Source organism: Labrus bergylta, chromosome 14 (genome assembly GCF_963930695.1).
Source record: "Labrus bergylta chromosome 14, fLabBer1.1, whole genome shotgun sequence".
Classification (NCBI taxonomy): domain Eukaryota; kingdom Metazoa; phylum Chordata; class Actinopteri; order Labriformes; family Labridae; genus Labrus; species Labrus bergylta.
Window position 1 is genome coordinate 6,964,584 of NC_089208.1, and position 17,203 is coordinate 6,981,786.

The following is a 17,203-nucleotide window of genomic DNA, read 5'->3' on the forward strand; positions in this document are numbered from 1 at the left end:
ACAACTCATTGGAAGTATAAATCTGTGCCAGCACTGACATGTATGTTTGTTTTACAGCTGTTTAACCCTGGGACATCATTTATCCAGTTTAAATTCAACCTTACATTTATTTCTGGTTCTTTCAAAGTTCCCTAAGGATTTGAGATGTATGTTTTTGTAGCAGATATTCGCCATGTAACAGTAATGGCCCCTCTTTGATTTTCTTTTCCCACAAGGTGATCTTGTCAACTTGCCCAATGACGGTACATTAAAAAGTTTCTCTCTATTACCTTCAAAGTTAAGACCATAAAAATGACATTGGCCGAAATCCCAGATCCAGATCCAGCACTAAAACCTGACTGGTTTTTGGCACTCTGCCTGCTGATCCGACGAAGTCCAGCCAATTTCTTAACAGCCTGTGAAAACCTTGGACATATCAGAGCACACGCATTGAGATATATTTCTGGCAGGAAGTACATTTCTTTAGAGGAAAGGTTCGGTCAGGTTTTGGGCCTCATCTCACTGTGCGAACGTCACAACAGCTCAAATATGGAAAAGTCTTCATATTGTTGCTGCTATAGCCGTGGCTGTTTTGACACGAGAGAGAGAAATTTCCACTTGTCCGCACCACATTCCAGCCCTCGCACTGAACAAGACACGTCTCCTCTCCTAAGTGAACCCTCGATCCCCCTGCTACTAAAAAACTCGTACAGTCGGCAGGGATTTTTTTTTTCTGATATCTGAAATCCAAGAGACAGGTGAGCTTGGAGCGGCTTCTCTATCCAGACCAAATGTGAAGCAGCATGAGGTATTCCAGGAATTTCAGATGTCTCTCTTGAATTATTTGACACAGAAGCTCCAAAAAAGTGACGTGACACGGCAGGGAAATCAGAGGGGAAGAGGGAGGACTGGAGGCAGAGCCAACTGTCTGACTCTACATCACTGCACGGTGACAAGGAGGAAAAGTTCTGTCACGGCGCTACAAGTGAGGAATCACTTCATCTGATTAAATCCAGCCTCCCATACGCACACGTGGGCCAAATAGGGAAAGCAGCTGCGGTGAGGCTGCATCTGTATGATCAAACGTGACTTATCTGCTGCGCAAAACTGTTTGTAAGAAGTTCAAGAAGCAGAGCGATGCTGCAACTAACAGACAATCCTTTATGATGTATTCTTAATGACAGAAACTGGAGAACTTAAGGCAGCGCTAAAGAGCAATTAAGTTCTACATCTTAGCCTCTTCCTTACAATCCAAACTGTAGTTGTTTGGAAACTGATACCAGTGCCAGTTTCAAAAGACGGCAACCTGTTACTTTTTAAAATAATCTTTCTTTTCTAGATCCAAAGTGACACTTAATGCATTCATTCTTTGAAGTAAGCACCTGATTATATTCCCTCCCCATCCAATTTTATTTACTTATTAACTTATAATTTTTCTTTGTTTTTCTTTATTCCCTTGGTATTGTTTAACAGACTTTGGTTTGCAGTGAGTTGTTTGCTTTTTTTTGTCTTTTTACTTCCTTCTCAATGTTTAAAAAAAGGTAAGACAACGTTGGAATACAAATTAGAAACTGTTTTCCAATAATGTATGTAAAGTATGTATGCAAAATAAAAGGTTACTCTGATACAGACTAAAATAGGACGTATATGCGCATTCCAATAACAACTTTTATTAACCTTCCGAAATATCAACTTGTGTCCTTTTCTCCCAAACAGTAGCCTACAGCGTAAAGACATATAATTAGCGCAACTACTGTTATAGAGCAGCCAAAAGGAACTGATTTCAGGCACATTATGTGAAGGGAGAATGATGCAAAGATGACATTATCAGTGCTGAGCTATGAAGAGAGCAATGTTCATTAGAGCTAGCAAAAAGTCAGCAATCAGTGTTTACCTATTACACATCTTAATGCTGTATTTTTATGAATCCAATGTTAAGACAATCTAAAGTTATGGAAACCAATACTTTACAGTATTAATCAAGGTTTCTCTGACACTTTTAAGTTGACACAGTCTAGCAGCCAGGAGGGGCCGAGAGCCGAGCTGCCGAGAGCCGAGCTGCAGCTAGAGTTAGCTCAGCTTGTTTTAAGGCTACGATTATTCCAGCGTTCTGACTGATCCAAGCAATACAACAAAAAAAAACAATCAATCCCATTACTCAGGGTCGATGATATACAGCTGTTAAAATAGTAAAGTTTATTTTATTAACACACCAGCGTCAGGGAGTTTTCTGCAAATACTAGCGCCACAGGTATTTGAACAAGTACATGCATGGAAAAAGTGTTTCAGAACAACTTACACTCTTCAGAAGCTTTTGAGTTTTCAAGAATATTCAAAGGCAGATGGTTCTGCTTAAAAGTGATGCCAACAGAAATGTGATGCTATTGCATCATGTTTAACGAAGCACAGCTACCATCTGTACTTTGTTATTAAGTCACATAAGAAAAAAGGGGTTTAAACCATTCATGTTACAAATTCCTATTTAAGGGGCGTAAATAAAGTAATTGGACGTTCAGGTACTGCAATAAAACAAACAACTGAAGTGTTCTTCATGTATCACACATTAGATCTCAGACAAGTAACCATGCTGTAATTTTCCTTTTAAATATCTTATACTCAAAATCAACAGAGTCTAAGAGGACCAGTGAAATCCAGTTCTGGGCCGGAGTCTGACGTAGACACTGAGGCTCCACGTCTCACCACAGCTGATCTGATACAGCAGAAAGGCTCCACTCATGCCAACCAGACACTGGAGTCGAGGAGGGGGAAAGTATATAGATCTCAACAGTACATTTATATGCTATGTAATGGAGCGTGCCTCAGTAATTAAAGTGTAACATGGAAACATTTTCCAGTGAAGCTGTGGAGGGTAAACCCAGCTCACCTCACTGAAGCCACCAATTTATTTGCGGAGCAGTTTTATACACACTTGACATAAATCTTAACGATATAAATCGAGGGTGCATGTACTAAGTAGCTACATCAAACTGATGAAGGCCATAAAGAAGATAAGGGACCAAAGCGTGAACGGAGAGAATTAGGATAGTTTATGTTCGGCTTGTTATTATCACTTACAGAGGATCATTTAATGGTTTTAACAATTTTACACATGGATGGGAACTACATGAGACTTTATTATTCAACAAGTGTTTTTAAGCACCACTTTAATTTTAAACTTTAGTGGCAGCAGATCTATGCTTTTTTTTATATCTCACTTTGCTGTGGTTAGGTCTACGATGCAAAAAAGGTTTTGCTGTTGTGTAAAGACGTTCTTTGCATTGTTGCGGATCTAAATATACACACATGATGACTTTTTAAATAGCCTACAGTCAGTTTGATGCTGAGGGAAACTGCAGAGTCCAAATCTGCATTCAGTGCTTCTGCATTTGATACAGGAGTTGATATTTTTCTACTAATATGACTGGATTTTTTTATCAAGTTAAGACTATGATTGCAGTAAGTTGATCTTGGCTCAGCAGAAGGGTATTTTGTCCATAATGACGGTTTTTATAGAGTTTATAAGCACTACATTTCAATTGTAAATCTTAGCCTATATTGAAAAGTAGTAATTCCCCCATGCAGAATAATGTCTCAAAATGTTGGATGTATATTCCCTTGCACTATAATGTAATAAACATCCTGATCTCCATTAAAAGTGAGTTAATGGAGCCTTATAAAATGACTATATGAGGGTTTATACGTCATATTTACCATAAAAATAGTTTTATGCGCAATCAACAGCCACCCCCCTCTCTCCTCTCCACAGAGGAAAACAATAAAGCAGAGGTCAGAGGTCATCCCCTGATAAACAAACACGCTCCGTTTGCGCCTCGCAGAGTCACTCACCGACCCTGAAGCCCTGTCCGATCAGCGTGTCGGCGCCCTGGCCGTTCTCGGCGATCAGCGTGGTGTTGTTGCCCTGCTCGCACGTATCCTGACACTGGCCCTTGAGGCAGATCCGCTTGCAGATGAGAGGAGCGATGACCACCTTGAAGCGCTCCCGTGTGGAGGAGCGCTCCGTGCACCACGCCAGCCTGTGGACGCTGAGCCAGATGACAAGCAGATGGGGGATCAGAGAGGGCATCCTGGCATCCTTCACTGCCCTCCACAAAGACCCGGGCACATTAAAATCACCAGCTCCAGCTCTGAGGCGCCTGCTTTGTTAACCCAGGCTGATTTCTGACGTCTCATACGGCGGAGGAAAAAAAAAAAAAACACGCGTCCTCCCTCCTGTTTTCTCCTTAAGAAAAAAAAAAAAAATCACTTTCCTCGCGCTCCCAATTGATCCGTCTGCAAAAGCGACACGTTTGACATCTTCAGAAGTTACTCCTCGTCCTCGGTGCTGTTGTTGAGAAAGTTGTCCTCACTTTCTGTCGCTCTTCTTACTCCGTTTTTCTTTTCTGCTTCTTCTTCTTCTGCTTCTTCTTCTCGCCTGACGCGTTGGAGAGTTGGAGAGTTGGAGAGTTAGTGCGTATGTGGGTTTGGGAGAGAAAGAAGGGAGGAGAGGAGAAGGGGTGAGCCAACCCTCTCTGGAGAAACCTGGCTGAGAGCCAGCCAGGCGGTGCAGGAGCAAAGCTGAAAGTGGTTTCCTTGTTGGTTATTTCTCCTCACACCCCTCCCCTCCTCTCCTCTCCTCTCCTCTCCTCTCCTCTCCACAGACCCCACACTGCAAACCAGAGCGGCACAGCTGTGTGTGTCACTCTCTGAATAAATAAAAAATACCCACACATAAATCATATACTACTTTTTACACGTTTGTGTTTTAAGCCTCTGCCGTTGAGACCTGGCCACTGTTAAATAAACCACCAACTTTATCACAGACTGTGCCTTAGCATAGACCCACCCTATCTGTTTGTGCAACCCTGTTGATACCCTAAGTTAATAAAGAAGTGTCAGACATGTTCTGCAGACAGTTTTCAATGTGGATCACATTTTATCAAAATGCTAGATGGACATGACGTTAAACATCAGCTTTTCACAGGTTTAACCACATTGATGCATCTGTACTTTAAGATAGTTGGTCTGTGTATTGCATATCACATCCATCAAGGTGTGCTGTATGGGAGAAAAGTCAGGACGATTCTAGGTGCAAATGCCTAATGGGTGGGGGAGGGTCATTCAAAATATGAGAGAATTAGTTAATTTTCTTTCTATATTTCATTATTTTGGTTTTCATGGGGCCAAAATTCCCTGGCAACGTCCCAAAGCAAAGTGTGCTTTCACTGTGGGAAACTACTTACATTATTTGTGTGGAACACTTTTTTATGATTTCACTTTCTTTTTGCAAACAATGGACAAAAATACTGAAGCCTACCAAGAGATCATCAATTCATTCTAACTGTTAAAGTTCTAAGCAATAAATCTTACTGATGATTCATGTGAAAGCCGTGAATTGTGAAAAATGAACTTTGAAAAGTTATCTTCCTGCTGCAGCTAAAGAGTCCACAAATGTTTTACTGTTATAAGTAATGTTAATACTTCAACAACACTGTTGATTAGACTGATGCTGTCTGAGGGGGGCAGGAGGGGTGTGTAGGCACCAGCCATGAGAAGGTTTCCTAACTTCTAGCTTTGAAGGCAACCTATATGGAACTGTTAATAGATCAGTCACACTATTTCCATTTTAAGGGCACCATAAAGGACACCATTGAACCCAGCCATGGATCAAAACCAAGCAGTAACCTGCTGGCTAAATTATTAGTGCAAAAGTGAAGTGCCAAATAACTACAGTTCCTGTAGTGGCCACATGAGGCTGGCTCCTAAAGCGAGTCAGTCCCTTATGACCCCTAAAGTCAAAACACTGTGAACTGCAGCGTTGAGAGGACTGACCTCTAAATAATCAGTTCCCTTCATATGTGAGATATGTGAGCGAGTGGCTAGTTTGTTAAGCTGGTGTTAAGCGGGGATCCAGCCGAAGATTTCTGCCTTTTAATAAGGCAGTTTTTTCTTAGCACTGTAACTTTTGCTGCTTTGCTAAAGTGCTCATGATGGATAGGCCGGGTCTTTGTAATATAACAATAAGTAAGGTCTTCTACCTGCTTTTTGTAACATAACAATGAGTAAGGTCTTTAACCTGATCTTTTGCAATGTTAACAGACAAAGAGTAAGGTCTTTTACCTGCTTTTTGTAAAGTGTCTTGAGATAACACTTGTTATGAGTTGACGCTATACAAAATAAATTGAATTGAATTGAATTAAGCTCCACATACTTTCGGTTTTGTGTTGATTTTGGCGCCCACCTGTGGACAAAGCGATCTTTAATGATTTTGTCCTTTACGTGTGTGAGGAGTGTTTTTGACACAAAAGATGAATCTTTTCCTGCTCTTTTTAAACGGTTAAATGTGTCACTCATTAAAAATCAATGCAGTGCAGTTAACCCTGTTGTCGGACACCTACTGTACCCTGGGGAAGAGGCTTCAGGTATTAAAAATAAATAAATAGAAATGATCAATCAAGTCACAGGTTTGTTTGCTTTTGTAACTCATAAAGAGACTATTTCAGATTGTTTCATAACCATTTAAAACTTCCTCACAGGAGCTTTAAGTCCAATAAATTAATCCCCTTGTATTTCACAGGTAACCACAATCATCAGATACATTTAATGGGGTTAAAGGTTCAATATATCCTGTTGATATAATGACAAATATGACACTGACAGACTCAAGAAATGGTCCAGTTAACTTAAACAATCGTGTCACAGCACAGTCTCAAAAGCTTCATGTCACTTCAGTCACATGATCAGCTAATATGTGTGGGAAAAGTCTGAATCATCATTACATAAACTGAAAAGTGTAAAGGTACTCCAACACTGTAATGATAAGGAGGGGGGAGGCGGGGGGGGGGTCCCAGTCAGTGTTTGGGCCAATGAGTGAGGTGTGAAAGTGACAAAGTGACAAAGAGAAATGTGGAGAGATAGAGAGAGAGAGAGAGAGAGAGAGAGAGAGAGAGAGAGAGGGGAGAGAGTTGAGTCACTTCCTCTCTGAAAGTGAGAGTGTTTACCTTCAGTCACTGAGGAAATGACTGCATGGGCCTGCAGAGAGTTCACAGGCCGTTCTCACATTTCTCTTTTCCTCTGCTGCTCGCCATCACTGCATCATCCACTGCCAAGAACACACACACACACACACACACACACACACACACACACACACACACACACACACACACACACACACGGATGTATATATATATACACACACAGAATGCAAATACAGTGTAGGTTACAAATCCACTCGCCACGTCCACAGTGAGTATTATTATGTAAGCACATTATAATAGCTTCCGTTGTTGAAACTGAGATATTAGTGTTCCTCATTCATGCACCACACACTCATGACAGACAGAAAGAAGAGTAAACAGTAATATCACACATGCTGGAGTTATAACCAGATGTTACCAATTAATAAAATTCCTTCATACAGGAGGCCTACATGTATTTTAAAAGTAGGTGCATAGGGGAGGAATGAGTGAGTCAATGAAAAAGCTGCCAGCAGACTGCTATCTGAAATACTTTTATTGGCAATGTTTCTGTACTAGACGTTCATCAGGCAGAGAGAGTGATCAGGATTTTTTCTGTCTGATGTGGGTTAGTAACATTTCCAACAAATGTCTTTTTGCAACCCACTCGGGGGTCATGAGACACGGAGAAGGGGGTCGCAAGATGCTTTCCAAAAACACTTAAAAATAATAGAAAATAGAATTGCATATTTTACCCATTATTGTGATTTATTTACAAAAGTTGTTCTTGGTTGTAAAACCATATTCTTTAAAGTGAGAAAGTAATGTGTAGAAAATCCTTGAAATGTAAGTGTAAGTTAAATGCACATAACATAATGCACAACAATGTCAGTGTCCGCTGCTTTTTTGTAAATAGAAGGAGACACACTAAATAATATATTCATTTTAGGGCTGCTGTGTTCTTTTGTTTGGATTGGCCTGTAAGTGTGTGAGGCTTTGCTCAACATTAAATGCTTTAACCACTTTCAGGGACAGTGGGGGGCCCCAGTCTATGGCACCGTTGTTCTGGGGGTCGCAGGCAAAAAAAGAATTGGGAACCCCTGATGTAGAAGATTTCTCTCTCAAATGAAGTGTCACAGGTGAAGTATCTCACAGAGTACACACTTGTGTAAAGGTACTTAATTACTTTCTGCCACTGTTGTTCACAGGTGAAATGTTTCAGCTTTGACAAAAAACGTTTAGACATTTAGAAATATCAACAACTCTGTGTAACAGAGACTAAAGTTTTTTATGCTCAGATGAAGAGATGGTCTTAGCGTGGGACCCGGTTTGCAGCAGGTGACGTGATTATTTTTTTTTCTCTAGAAGTCTTTCTCTGATGATCTTTGTGTCGTCAGTAACCACCGAAGTAGAATCACTCGCTCGGCACTGTGTGATGCATTCAGGATAATGTTGTGTTCAAATGCACTCCACAGCACTTGTTTCGACTTGATGTCATAACTCCCATTAGTGGTCTGTTTTGTTGGAACAAGTTTGCATCCTTCCAGGTCCGTCACATTGTGTGCTTGTAGCTTCTGATCAACAAGATGCAGGCCTGTGCCTCAGAAGGTTTCAGGTAAATACTTACACTGCTCTATTCTTTTCTTATGGTACATATATTTACACTAACACGGCTCTATTCTTTTCTTATGGTACATATATTTACACTAACACGGCTCTATTCTTTTCTTATGGTACATATATTTATACTAACACTGCTCTATTCTTTTCTTATGGTACATATATTTAAACTTACACTGCTCTATTATTTTCTTATGGTACATATATTTACACTAACACTGCTCTATTCTTTTCTTATGGTACATATATTTATACTAACACGGCTCTATTATTTTCTTATGGTACATATATTTATAATACAAAGAAGTGAAGCGATGAAGCCTGATACGACGTGACACTGACTCCTAATTGCTCTAAATAAATACATGAATCCTGCATTTAAAGAGGACATATTATACCCACCTATTAAAACAGTCCCCTGTGGTCTAAATGAAACATATGTGCTGTGCTTTGGTCAAAATATAACATGAATCAAGCACCAGAGGAGGTTTGTGACCCAGTATAAACCAGCTCTCTCAGAACGCTCCGTTTTGGTGTGTGTGTGTCTCTTTAAATGAGCCCCGCCCCCTGAGTTTTCACGGTAGTAATCACTCCTCTGTAGCAAGAATAAAAATGGCGGACCTGCACGAAACGTTTGTTCCAGGCTGGGGGTGGAGTCCATGTGTGGAGATATCAGGGGAGGGGAGGGGATTTTTTTTTTTTTACCAGAATCCCACTGTGACATCACAAGAAGCGCAAATTTGAAACGGAGCATTTTTCTCTGTGTTGTAAGACTTATGCAGACCACAAAGAAAGCACTGGATGGATTTATTTCACAATTTGTGGGTAAGTAGACACTCAGGTTACCCACATATATGTTCAAAAACACTGAAAATGTGGATTCTTCACAATATGTCCCCTTTAACCTTTTTAGGGGCATTTTATATTCTTAAGCTTATCAGACATCCTGATCTATCACAAGAGTCTTACTATAAATAATTTCTCACAGAATCACTGTATCAGGGTATTATCAGTATCTTCATCCACATATGGCCTATCATGAATTACAGTGATTCAGTACGTCCCTGTGTTATCATTAAAACTCACTGAATCAAGTGCATTACAGGCAAAATGATCAATGTATGCACCTATCTTACAGCTGTTATGGTGCCTTGGTTTACCTTGTCCGTTTTTTAATAGTACAACCAGGAAGTTATTTCTATGCACGCAAATCAGAAAGAAATATCATAATATTCATAATAATGTTCATAATATAATATGAACAGTTTAGAGTCACTCATACATTCAGATAGCACTATAATATTTACAATATATTTACTTTTTGGAGTCCATAATAATTAATCTGGAGGTAATAAAGTATGACAGAAAAATTGAATGTATTATGGATGAAAGCTGCCACACACTTCGGTCTTCTCTCTCAGAAACACGGAGCCTGTTAAGCTTCTGCAATCACAGCCAAAGCCACCTCAAACAGTAGTTTGTGTGTATAAACACAACTTTCATTACTCAGCACTGGAAGGAGAGCGGGGCTGTTATTTGGGCGCTTTTCCATGGGCGTGTCTGCAGCACCTACATAATCTGCTTGGCAGCGTTTCAGCCATTGTAAAAAAAAAAAAAAGGGTGAATGTGGTTTTCTTGCCTTGATACAATGAAATGAAAATACATAAAGAATCTAAAATTAGCTTGGAGTAAAACACCACATCGTTAAAAACGCTTTCTCAGCGGTCTTAATCTTCATTTGGACTCGACGCCATTCAGATAATTGCTCCATCTTGATTCCATGTATTGAATAAACAACCAGAGTCAGAGACGACGTAGAAACAAGGCCCTTTAATATAGTAACATGTACAGCAGGTAACAGGATGGTTGTGATGTCAGGTGGATATATATTGAACACAGAAGCAAAAAAAAAAAAAAAAATCATTCACATGTAGCACTGACTTCCAAAGAGACAATGCTGTTTCAGTTCAAACCTACATGCAAAGGCCGCCCTGTGCATAACATAAAAATCAATAAATATGATCGTCCCCGGGAAAGACTTCCTTGGCAAAGTGTATTCTGAGGGACAAGGTAACAGATATTTGTACATTTGGAGTGCCTCTTAAGATGACTCACTCTTGTTTTATGTACACAGAATAGTTACATTATAGTATAGTATACATGTTAAAAGACAGCAGAGACCAACAGTATAGCTCGTAAGGCTGAGAGGATAAAAGGCCCCTGATGTTTCCGGTGAAGTCGCATCAGAGCATCAGGAAGAACACGAGGAAGAAGTGTAGTAAGAGTATATATATTTACATTTATTATGCACTTTAAGCATTCTGGTGTTTTCAAATCCTGTTGCGTTGCTCTTAAATAAAAAAAAAAAGTCTTTGCACTTATCTCACATCTGTTAACCCTCATTAATCCAGATTTATTCTTATTTACAGAAACATCTGTTATGGTAACGCTGCCAGCTTTAGCAGGACAGATATGCACATGCAAGCACCGAAGTATGTCCGCTAGTAACAGGCTGGTAACAAAAGAAAACAAGTCCAGAGAAAGAAGAGGCTCTCTGGATGTACAGCAGCAGCTTGAACGAAAAAAAAAAAAAAAAGGGGGAATGCTAAGAAATGGTCCATAAGAAGAAAGAGATGATTAAAAAGACTGGAATCAGTAAAGCTGTAGATCTGTGCAGACGCTGACACTAAGTGGGATCACGTCTATTTAAATGACCTTTTGTATGTGACGGTGACATTAAAAATACGTTTGTACAGATTAATGTTGCCAAATATTTCAATACCACATCTCTTTGAACATCACAAAGTACAGAAGCTTTAAAATAAACTTCAGATCTTCGGCCGTTTTTGAACCTGAAGTTGCAGCGAGCGAGAGACAGAGCAGTGGTGGTCTGTCCAAATGTACAAGTGGTAGAATACTGATGTTTCTGAAGTTGCTTTGGCATCTCATAAAGACACTTAAGTTATGTTCATGTCGAACACACAGAGGAGAAAATGTCACACTGTCTAAATCGTAAAAAATGCATTTGGCAATGTTTTGGTAAATGTTGGCGATGTATTTTTTGCATATTTACCAAAACGTTGCTCATTAATTTATGCAGTTTAGACAATGTGAAGGAGATTGCTTGCAACTTTTGGTAATTAAAATACAAAGTTGACCCCAAGTTGCTTCCCTAGGACTAATATTTTCTTGTTGTGGTGATATATCAAAACAAGTATCGTAGTAAGTAGTAATTAAGTATTTGATTTTTACCAGTATTGTATCAAAGATTAAAATTGTGGTATCATGAGAACCCGTGTAGATAATTTTTACACAGATTTCTCCGTCTTCACTGAAAATATTACGATTGTGATGAGCGGTAACATTAGCCTGCTTGCTTTAAATTTAACAACGTCAGTCGCTCTCAGATCAATCAGAGCTGAGGCAAGATTGAGAACGGGACGCCGGTTCATGCTTCATGGGGACTCACACACACAGAGCACGGTATAAATGTATTCAATATATCAATTCAGCATTTAGCTTACACTTGATTAGGAGGGATTTCAAGGCTGCGCTGACCTCTTAAATTTAGTTTCTCAGCTGTAAATAGTCTTTATTTTTCATCAGTTAGTGCTTTTCAATTTGCTTCTCAGGGTAGTTTTGATAATTATTGCTGGGAATTGACTTCTATGACTTTGCAATAATATTTAATACACTTAAGTAGGACAAATAATTGATTAGATTAAGAAAATAGATGATTCTAACTAAAGAGAAAAATCTCAATGTTTATAGCTGCTTAATTGTCCACTTCCAAAAACTTGAATAGAACCACCATACAGGACTACCAGATTGAAAAAGGTAAGCAGCATGGTGCGGATGAGTACAAAGGTACAGCCGACATGAAGCATGAAGCAGCCCTGAGGATCAGCAGTTCAGTCTTCTCACAAAAGCCAAAATACTAAAACGGCAAATTCAGTTTCCGATTTCTGTGTTAAATATGATAAAACTTAAAAAAGGAGGTGAGAACTCTCCAGGTCGGAACCATATTGAACATCAGCAGCAGCAGCAGCAGCAGCGACTCCGTTGATGATTTAGTCGGTGTCAGTGGCACTTCCGTCGTAAAAGAGGGGAAACTGCTCTGCCATTCTTTAACCAAAGAGTGGCAAAAAGACAACAACCCGGCAACTCCCCGTCAGTGCCAAGAACAGCCTGTGAGCTGCTGCTTGAGGAATGTCTGCACAAGAACACTAACTGTTGGAGAATGTACAGTGGATATTTAAAAGTTATTTTTACATCTTAGACTGTGAGACATGTCAATGTCAGGTGTGAATGAAACGGAAGGCTAGGGTTATATGCAGCCTGGTTCTTCACTCTAACAGCATGAAACAGAGACGACCTTATGTGTCAGGTCTACAAATAACACAAAAAGCTTATTTCAGGTTTTTCCCACCATGGCAGGAAAAACCTCAGAGAGTTTAAATCATTCTCTACACACAGTCCACAACAGAGCTGTCGTCCTCCTCAGCTCCCCACTCCGCAAACCTCATCTGAGGGGACGGGGCTGCCGGGTGGAGGTTGTTTATGTCGTCCATGGCGTCCGGGTCCGTGTCGTCGCTCGCTCCGATCCCCATGTGGCCGCCCTCGCGGTGCGTGCGGATGTGTTTCCGCAGCGCCGCCGGCTCCTTGAAGCTGCGGTTGCAGAAGGGGCAGCAGCACGGCCTCTCCCCGGTGTGGATGAGCTGGTGGTGTTTGAGGTGCTGCAGGCGACTCAGGCGCTTCCCGCAGATGGCGCACACGTAGGGTTTCTCCCCCGTGTGCGTGCGCCTGTGTTTGCGCAAGCCATCCAAGTGGCGGAAGCAGTTTCCACACTCGGAGCAGGAGTACGGTTTCTCCCCCGTGTGTATGCGCAGGTGGGTTTTGAGCGCCCCTGACTCACGGAAGCGGCGGCCACAGACCCCACACGGGTAAGGCTTCTCTCCTGTGTGGATGCGGATGTGCTTCTTCAGGCTGGAGATCAGACGGAAAGTCTTTCCGCACTCCAGGCAGTGGTGGGGCCGATCGGCAGACGGCTCCCCGACTGCGTCAGGGGCGGAAGGTCCCGCTGAGTCGTCTGCTCTGCCTGGTGAAACACTGTCTCCCCTTCCGGCTCCAGAAGTCCGACCCAACTGTTTCTGTCCATCGAGTCCACCGTGTAAATCACTGCCGCAGTCCCGCGCAGTTCTTTGGTGACGCAGCGGCTGGGTGAAGGAACGCTGGGGGCCTCCCTCGCCTCCAACCTGGACGTAGCCAAGGTCGCCCATGCCGTGGGACGATCGCTCGTCTTCCCCGACTCTGCTGTCACCGCGTAAGCCGGAATCCTTTCTGTTCGGCTGAGCGGAGCCGGAAGCAGGTCCCTGCTCCTCTTTGATCTCGAACCTGGATGCTCCACCCGGTCCCTGAGACTGCCTCTCGTCTAGAGACAAATCAAACAGAGAGGAACGCATAGAATAAAAGCGGTGAACAAAATGTTTTAGTAAACAGTAAGAAGAAAAACTGAGGACATTTTACCGGCTCTGCTGGAATCTGAGCACATGTGGGAAGTGTTGGAATCGAAGTCCAGAGCGTGGTTAGTCACCGAGCCGTCCGGTTGGATCGAAAGCTGGCACATTTTGTAGTCGTCTCTCGGCTCGAACCCGTGAAGCGATTCCTCCACGGAGCCTCCGAGACCCAAGTCGACCCCCGCGCCGTTCACGCCGCGCGAGTTCTGGTGGTCCCGGTCCAAGCCTGACGCCATTGAAGCCATGGAGGACAGCGACGGGGCGAAAACCGACTGACTGATGGTCTGATTGCCCGTGTAGGAGATCTGAAGCTGGTCTATGAGCTTCTGGGCGCTGCACAGACACTCCTGCAGGGTCTTCAACTCCCGCTCGGACACCTCCAGGCGCACCTTCAGCCTTTCGTTTTCTTGCTCTTTGTGCAGCAGCTCTTGCTGAGTCTCGTTGAGGACGAGCACCACTTCGCCCAGGAGCGTGTCCACCGCTGCTGACATGGCAGTTTGGATGGTGGGAGCGAGTCGGGACTTCAGCGACGTGACAGTCACGCTGCCCTGCGAGGCTCCATATCCAACCTTCTCCCCTTTGCGGTCATAACAGGACTCTGGCCCGGTCCTGTCGGGGGTGTTGATTATACTCTGTTTGCGGTTTCCACTGTGGACTGAGCTGCTGCTGCTGTTGGACTGAGATGACTCCATGCTGCCAGCATAGCCTGTCCTCCTGGAAGTCATGCTTTTTTTTTTCTTTTTTTAAATGCAGGAAGGTTCCTTTAACACACTCAGGTAATGTCCACAGGTTATGCAAACCTTTACTGTGCAGCTTCAGGAGTTTAACAAAAAAAAACAAAAAAAAAACAAACAGCAAATTGGACAATTATGGTTGTTTATTTTTTAATTGCTGGTGAAGTGTAAAGTAAGTGCATCTGCCTACTTACACTGAAGTGAACTCAGAGCTCTGCGCTGGGCCTCCTGCCTGCTCCCGCTAGCATTAGCTTCCTAGCTTTGAATTTATCAACGCCAGTCGGACACACAACAACAAAAAAAAAAAAAAAGGGAGAGAGAGAGACCAGACTCTTGCAAAACAACGTGTCTCTGCAGGAGGAAATCTGCTCTGACAAGCACCCTGATTCAAGTGTTGCTCTCAATCTTTGCAACCATGACCCCTCAGCGGCAACTCACCCATTTCGAGCTTCTGTCTGCAAAACTGGGCTCACTGTACTGTACTGTACAACTGAGGCCCGTCGCACAGGAGTGACGACATGCACAAGGGGGGGGGGGCTTCTTCCGTGCAGGATCTTCTTCTTCTCTTCTTCTCTCGGTGCATCGCAAACCAACGTTTATAGGTGCATACCGCCACCTACTGTATGCTTTGATGTACTTCAGGTTATGCGCAAGTGTCCCGTGGGCTTACTGGTACCCTGGGTTATGACTTGAAGACACCAGTTTAGGGGTTTATGTTTGAAATGTCCTGATATTGGAAAGTACCTTGTTTGTCTGTACCCGCACGATGTTCAATGAAGAGTTTGTAAAAAAAAAAAATGGGGCGCTGGTGGTGTGGTGGTTGGTGCGCGCGCCCCATGTGTGGAGGCTGTGGTCTTCCAAGCGGGCGGCCCAGGTTCAAATCCAGCCTGTGGCTTCTTTCCCACATGTCGTTCCTCACTCTCTCTCTCTCTCGCTCGCCCTGATTTCCAGCTCCATCCACTGTCCTTTCTCTCCATTAAAGTCACAAAAAGCCCAAAAATAAATCTTTAAGAGTTTATAAAAAATATATTGGATACATTTCTTTCAAAACTTGTAAAACACATTTAAAAAAAAAAAAAGTTTTTTAGTGGTATTTGACACATGGCTGGCTGTTAGTAGACCCTGTACTCTTGATCTGCTCTGTATTCTTGTTAAAACAACGTTTTAAAATGACTTGAATACATTAAAAGATGCCAGAGTAACGGATGTTTCCTTTGGGTTTGATAAAGGACCTGTACCCACATAAAGCTAATTTAGATTCCAATAGAGCCAATTAAAAAAGTTGTTTTTATCTTAAATCAATTGAATTTACTTTGTTTTAATACAGTTGTATAAAATTCAAACTAACTTTTTTTGCATGTACTGACTGAACAGTTTTGTCTCCAGCAAACAGAATCACACTAATGAGAAAGTGAATTTTATTGATTCCGATTCGGATATAGCCAGTTAGGTTTCCTGACAATAACAGAAAAGAAGATGTCTCAATATAAATCAGCTGACACCTGAATAGACCTTGATCATTTAATAAATAAATACAAAAAGAATAGCAACTTTTCTGTTTTTCCTTTTTTAAATCTCAAGCAGTGAAGCCTCTCACGTCATGTCAGTGGTTTTAAAGTACTCAACTTAAAGATATAAGGCTGGTCAGGAAAATAAAAACAAAGGATACATCAAAAACAAATAGACAGACTTAACTACTTTGTGTTTCTTAAATATTTATTACCATGTATTCATTTAGATCCCTATCTCATGTTTACATTTTACTGCAAAATGAGACAAAATGATGATAAGAATTTACATTTTCTTGGTTCATCCTGATATACAGCTGGAGCGTCTTTCATTTAAGTATTACTTTTTTTAAAATCAGAAATATGATTGAGTCCATGAACCACTGCAACATGATGAGCATCCTGTTTATCAGCCTGTAAGTCTTCTCTCAGGGTAAAATGTTCCCAACTCTACCCAGCAAGAAGGCTTAAGCAGCCAATTGGAGACAGAGGCTGAAGTCTGTCCTCATTAAGGACAAATTAAACTTTCAGGGCTCAGTCTTATCCTCAGGTCACTGACCTCTCAGGGGGTTAAACAAACTCTGAGATACTGTCAGAGAAGAAGACAGTTTCTCTCACAGCAGCAGCAGCAGCAGCAGCCTGCAGGCCGAGCTGTGACGACAGGATGCAGTTGCCAGATGATTTTATTTTAGGAAAGTTTCCAAACACATCATGAACTTTTGTGTGTGCAGCTCCGATGAACTGTTCTTTGTAACGATCCATCATGGAGACTAATTAATGTCACCCACACCCAGTTGTGTAACTGAGCAGACACAGACCCCGCCTGCATGGCTCTCAGCATTAAGAGCCCTCGTTTATGTATTTCATCCACTGTTTCCTCAGTGTTTCAG

At 41.9% G+C, this 17,203-nt stretch overlaps 2 protein-coding genes across 6 annotated transcripts in view; both read right to left on the reverse strand.

The window, feature by feature from the left end:
- Positions 1 to 4,450, reverse strand: part of ltbp3 (latent transforming growth factor beta binding protein 3) — a 37,595-nt gene extending 33,145 nt beyond the window's left edge. For 4 of the 5 annotated variants that reach the window (XM_020646208.3, XM_029279769.2, XM_065962994.1 and 1 more), the window contains exon 1: positions 3,826 to 4,449. In XM_020646208.3, the coding sequence (XP_020501864.1) occupies positions 3,826 to 4,063 (238 nt within the window). In that variant the 5' untranslated portion in view covers positions 4,064 to 4,449. Of the gene's footprint in view, positions 1 to 3,825 lie in introns of all 5 variants that reach the window. The other variant, XM_020646209.3, reaches the window with a different exon arrangement.
- Positions 4,451 to 10,370: 5,920 nt separating this feature from the next.
- On the reverse strand, positions 10,371 to 15,315 carry si:ch1073-224n8.1 (uncharacterized). The gene is made up of 3 exons (XM_020646195.3): positions 15,000 to 15,315; positions 14,082 to 14,884; positions 10,371 to 13,986 (listed from the first exon to the last, which is right to left on the reverse strand). Exons 2-3 carry the CDS (start codon positions 14,794 to 14,796, stop codon positions 13,022 to 13,024), a joined length of 1,680 nt encoding a protein of 559 aa, XP_020501851.2. The 5' UTR covers positions 14,797 to 14,884; positions 15,000 to 15,315; the 3' UTR covers positions 10,371 to 13,021.
- Between the last annotated feature and the right edge of the window lie 1,888 nt (positions 15,316 to 17,203).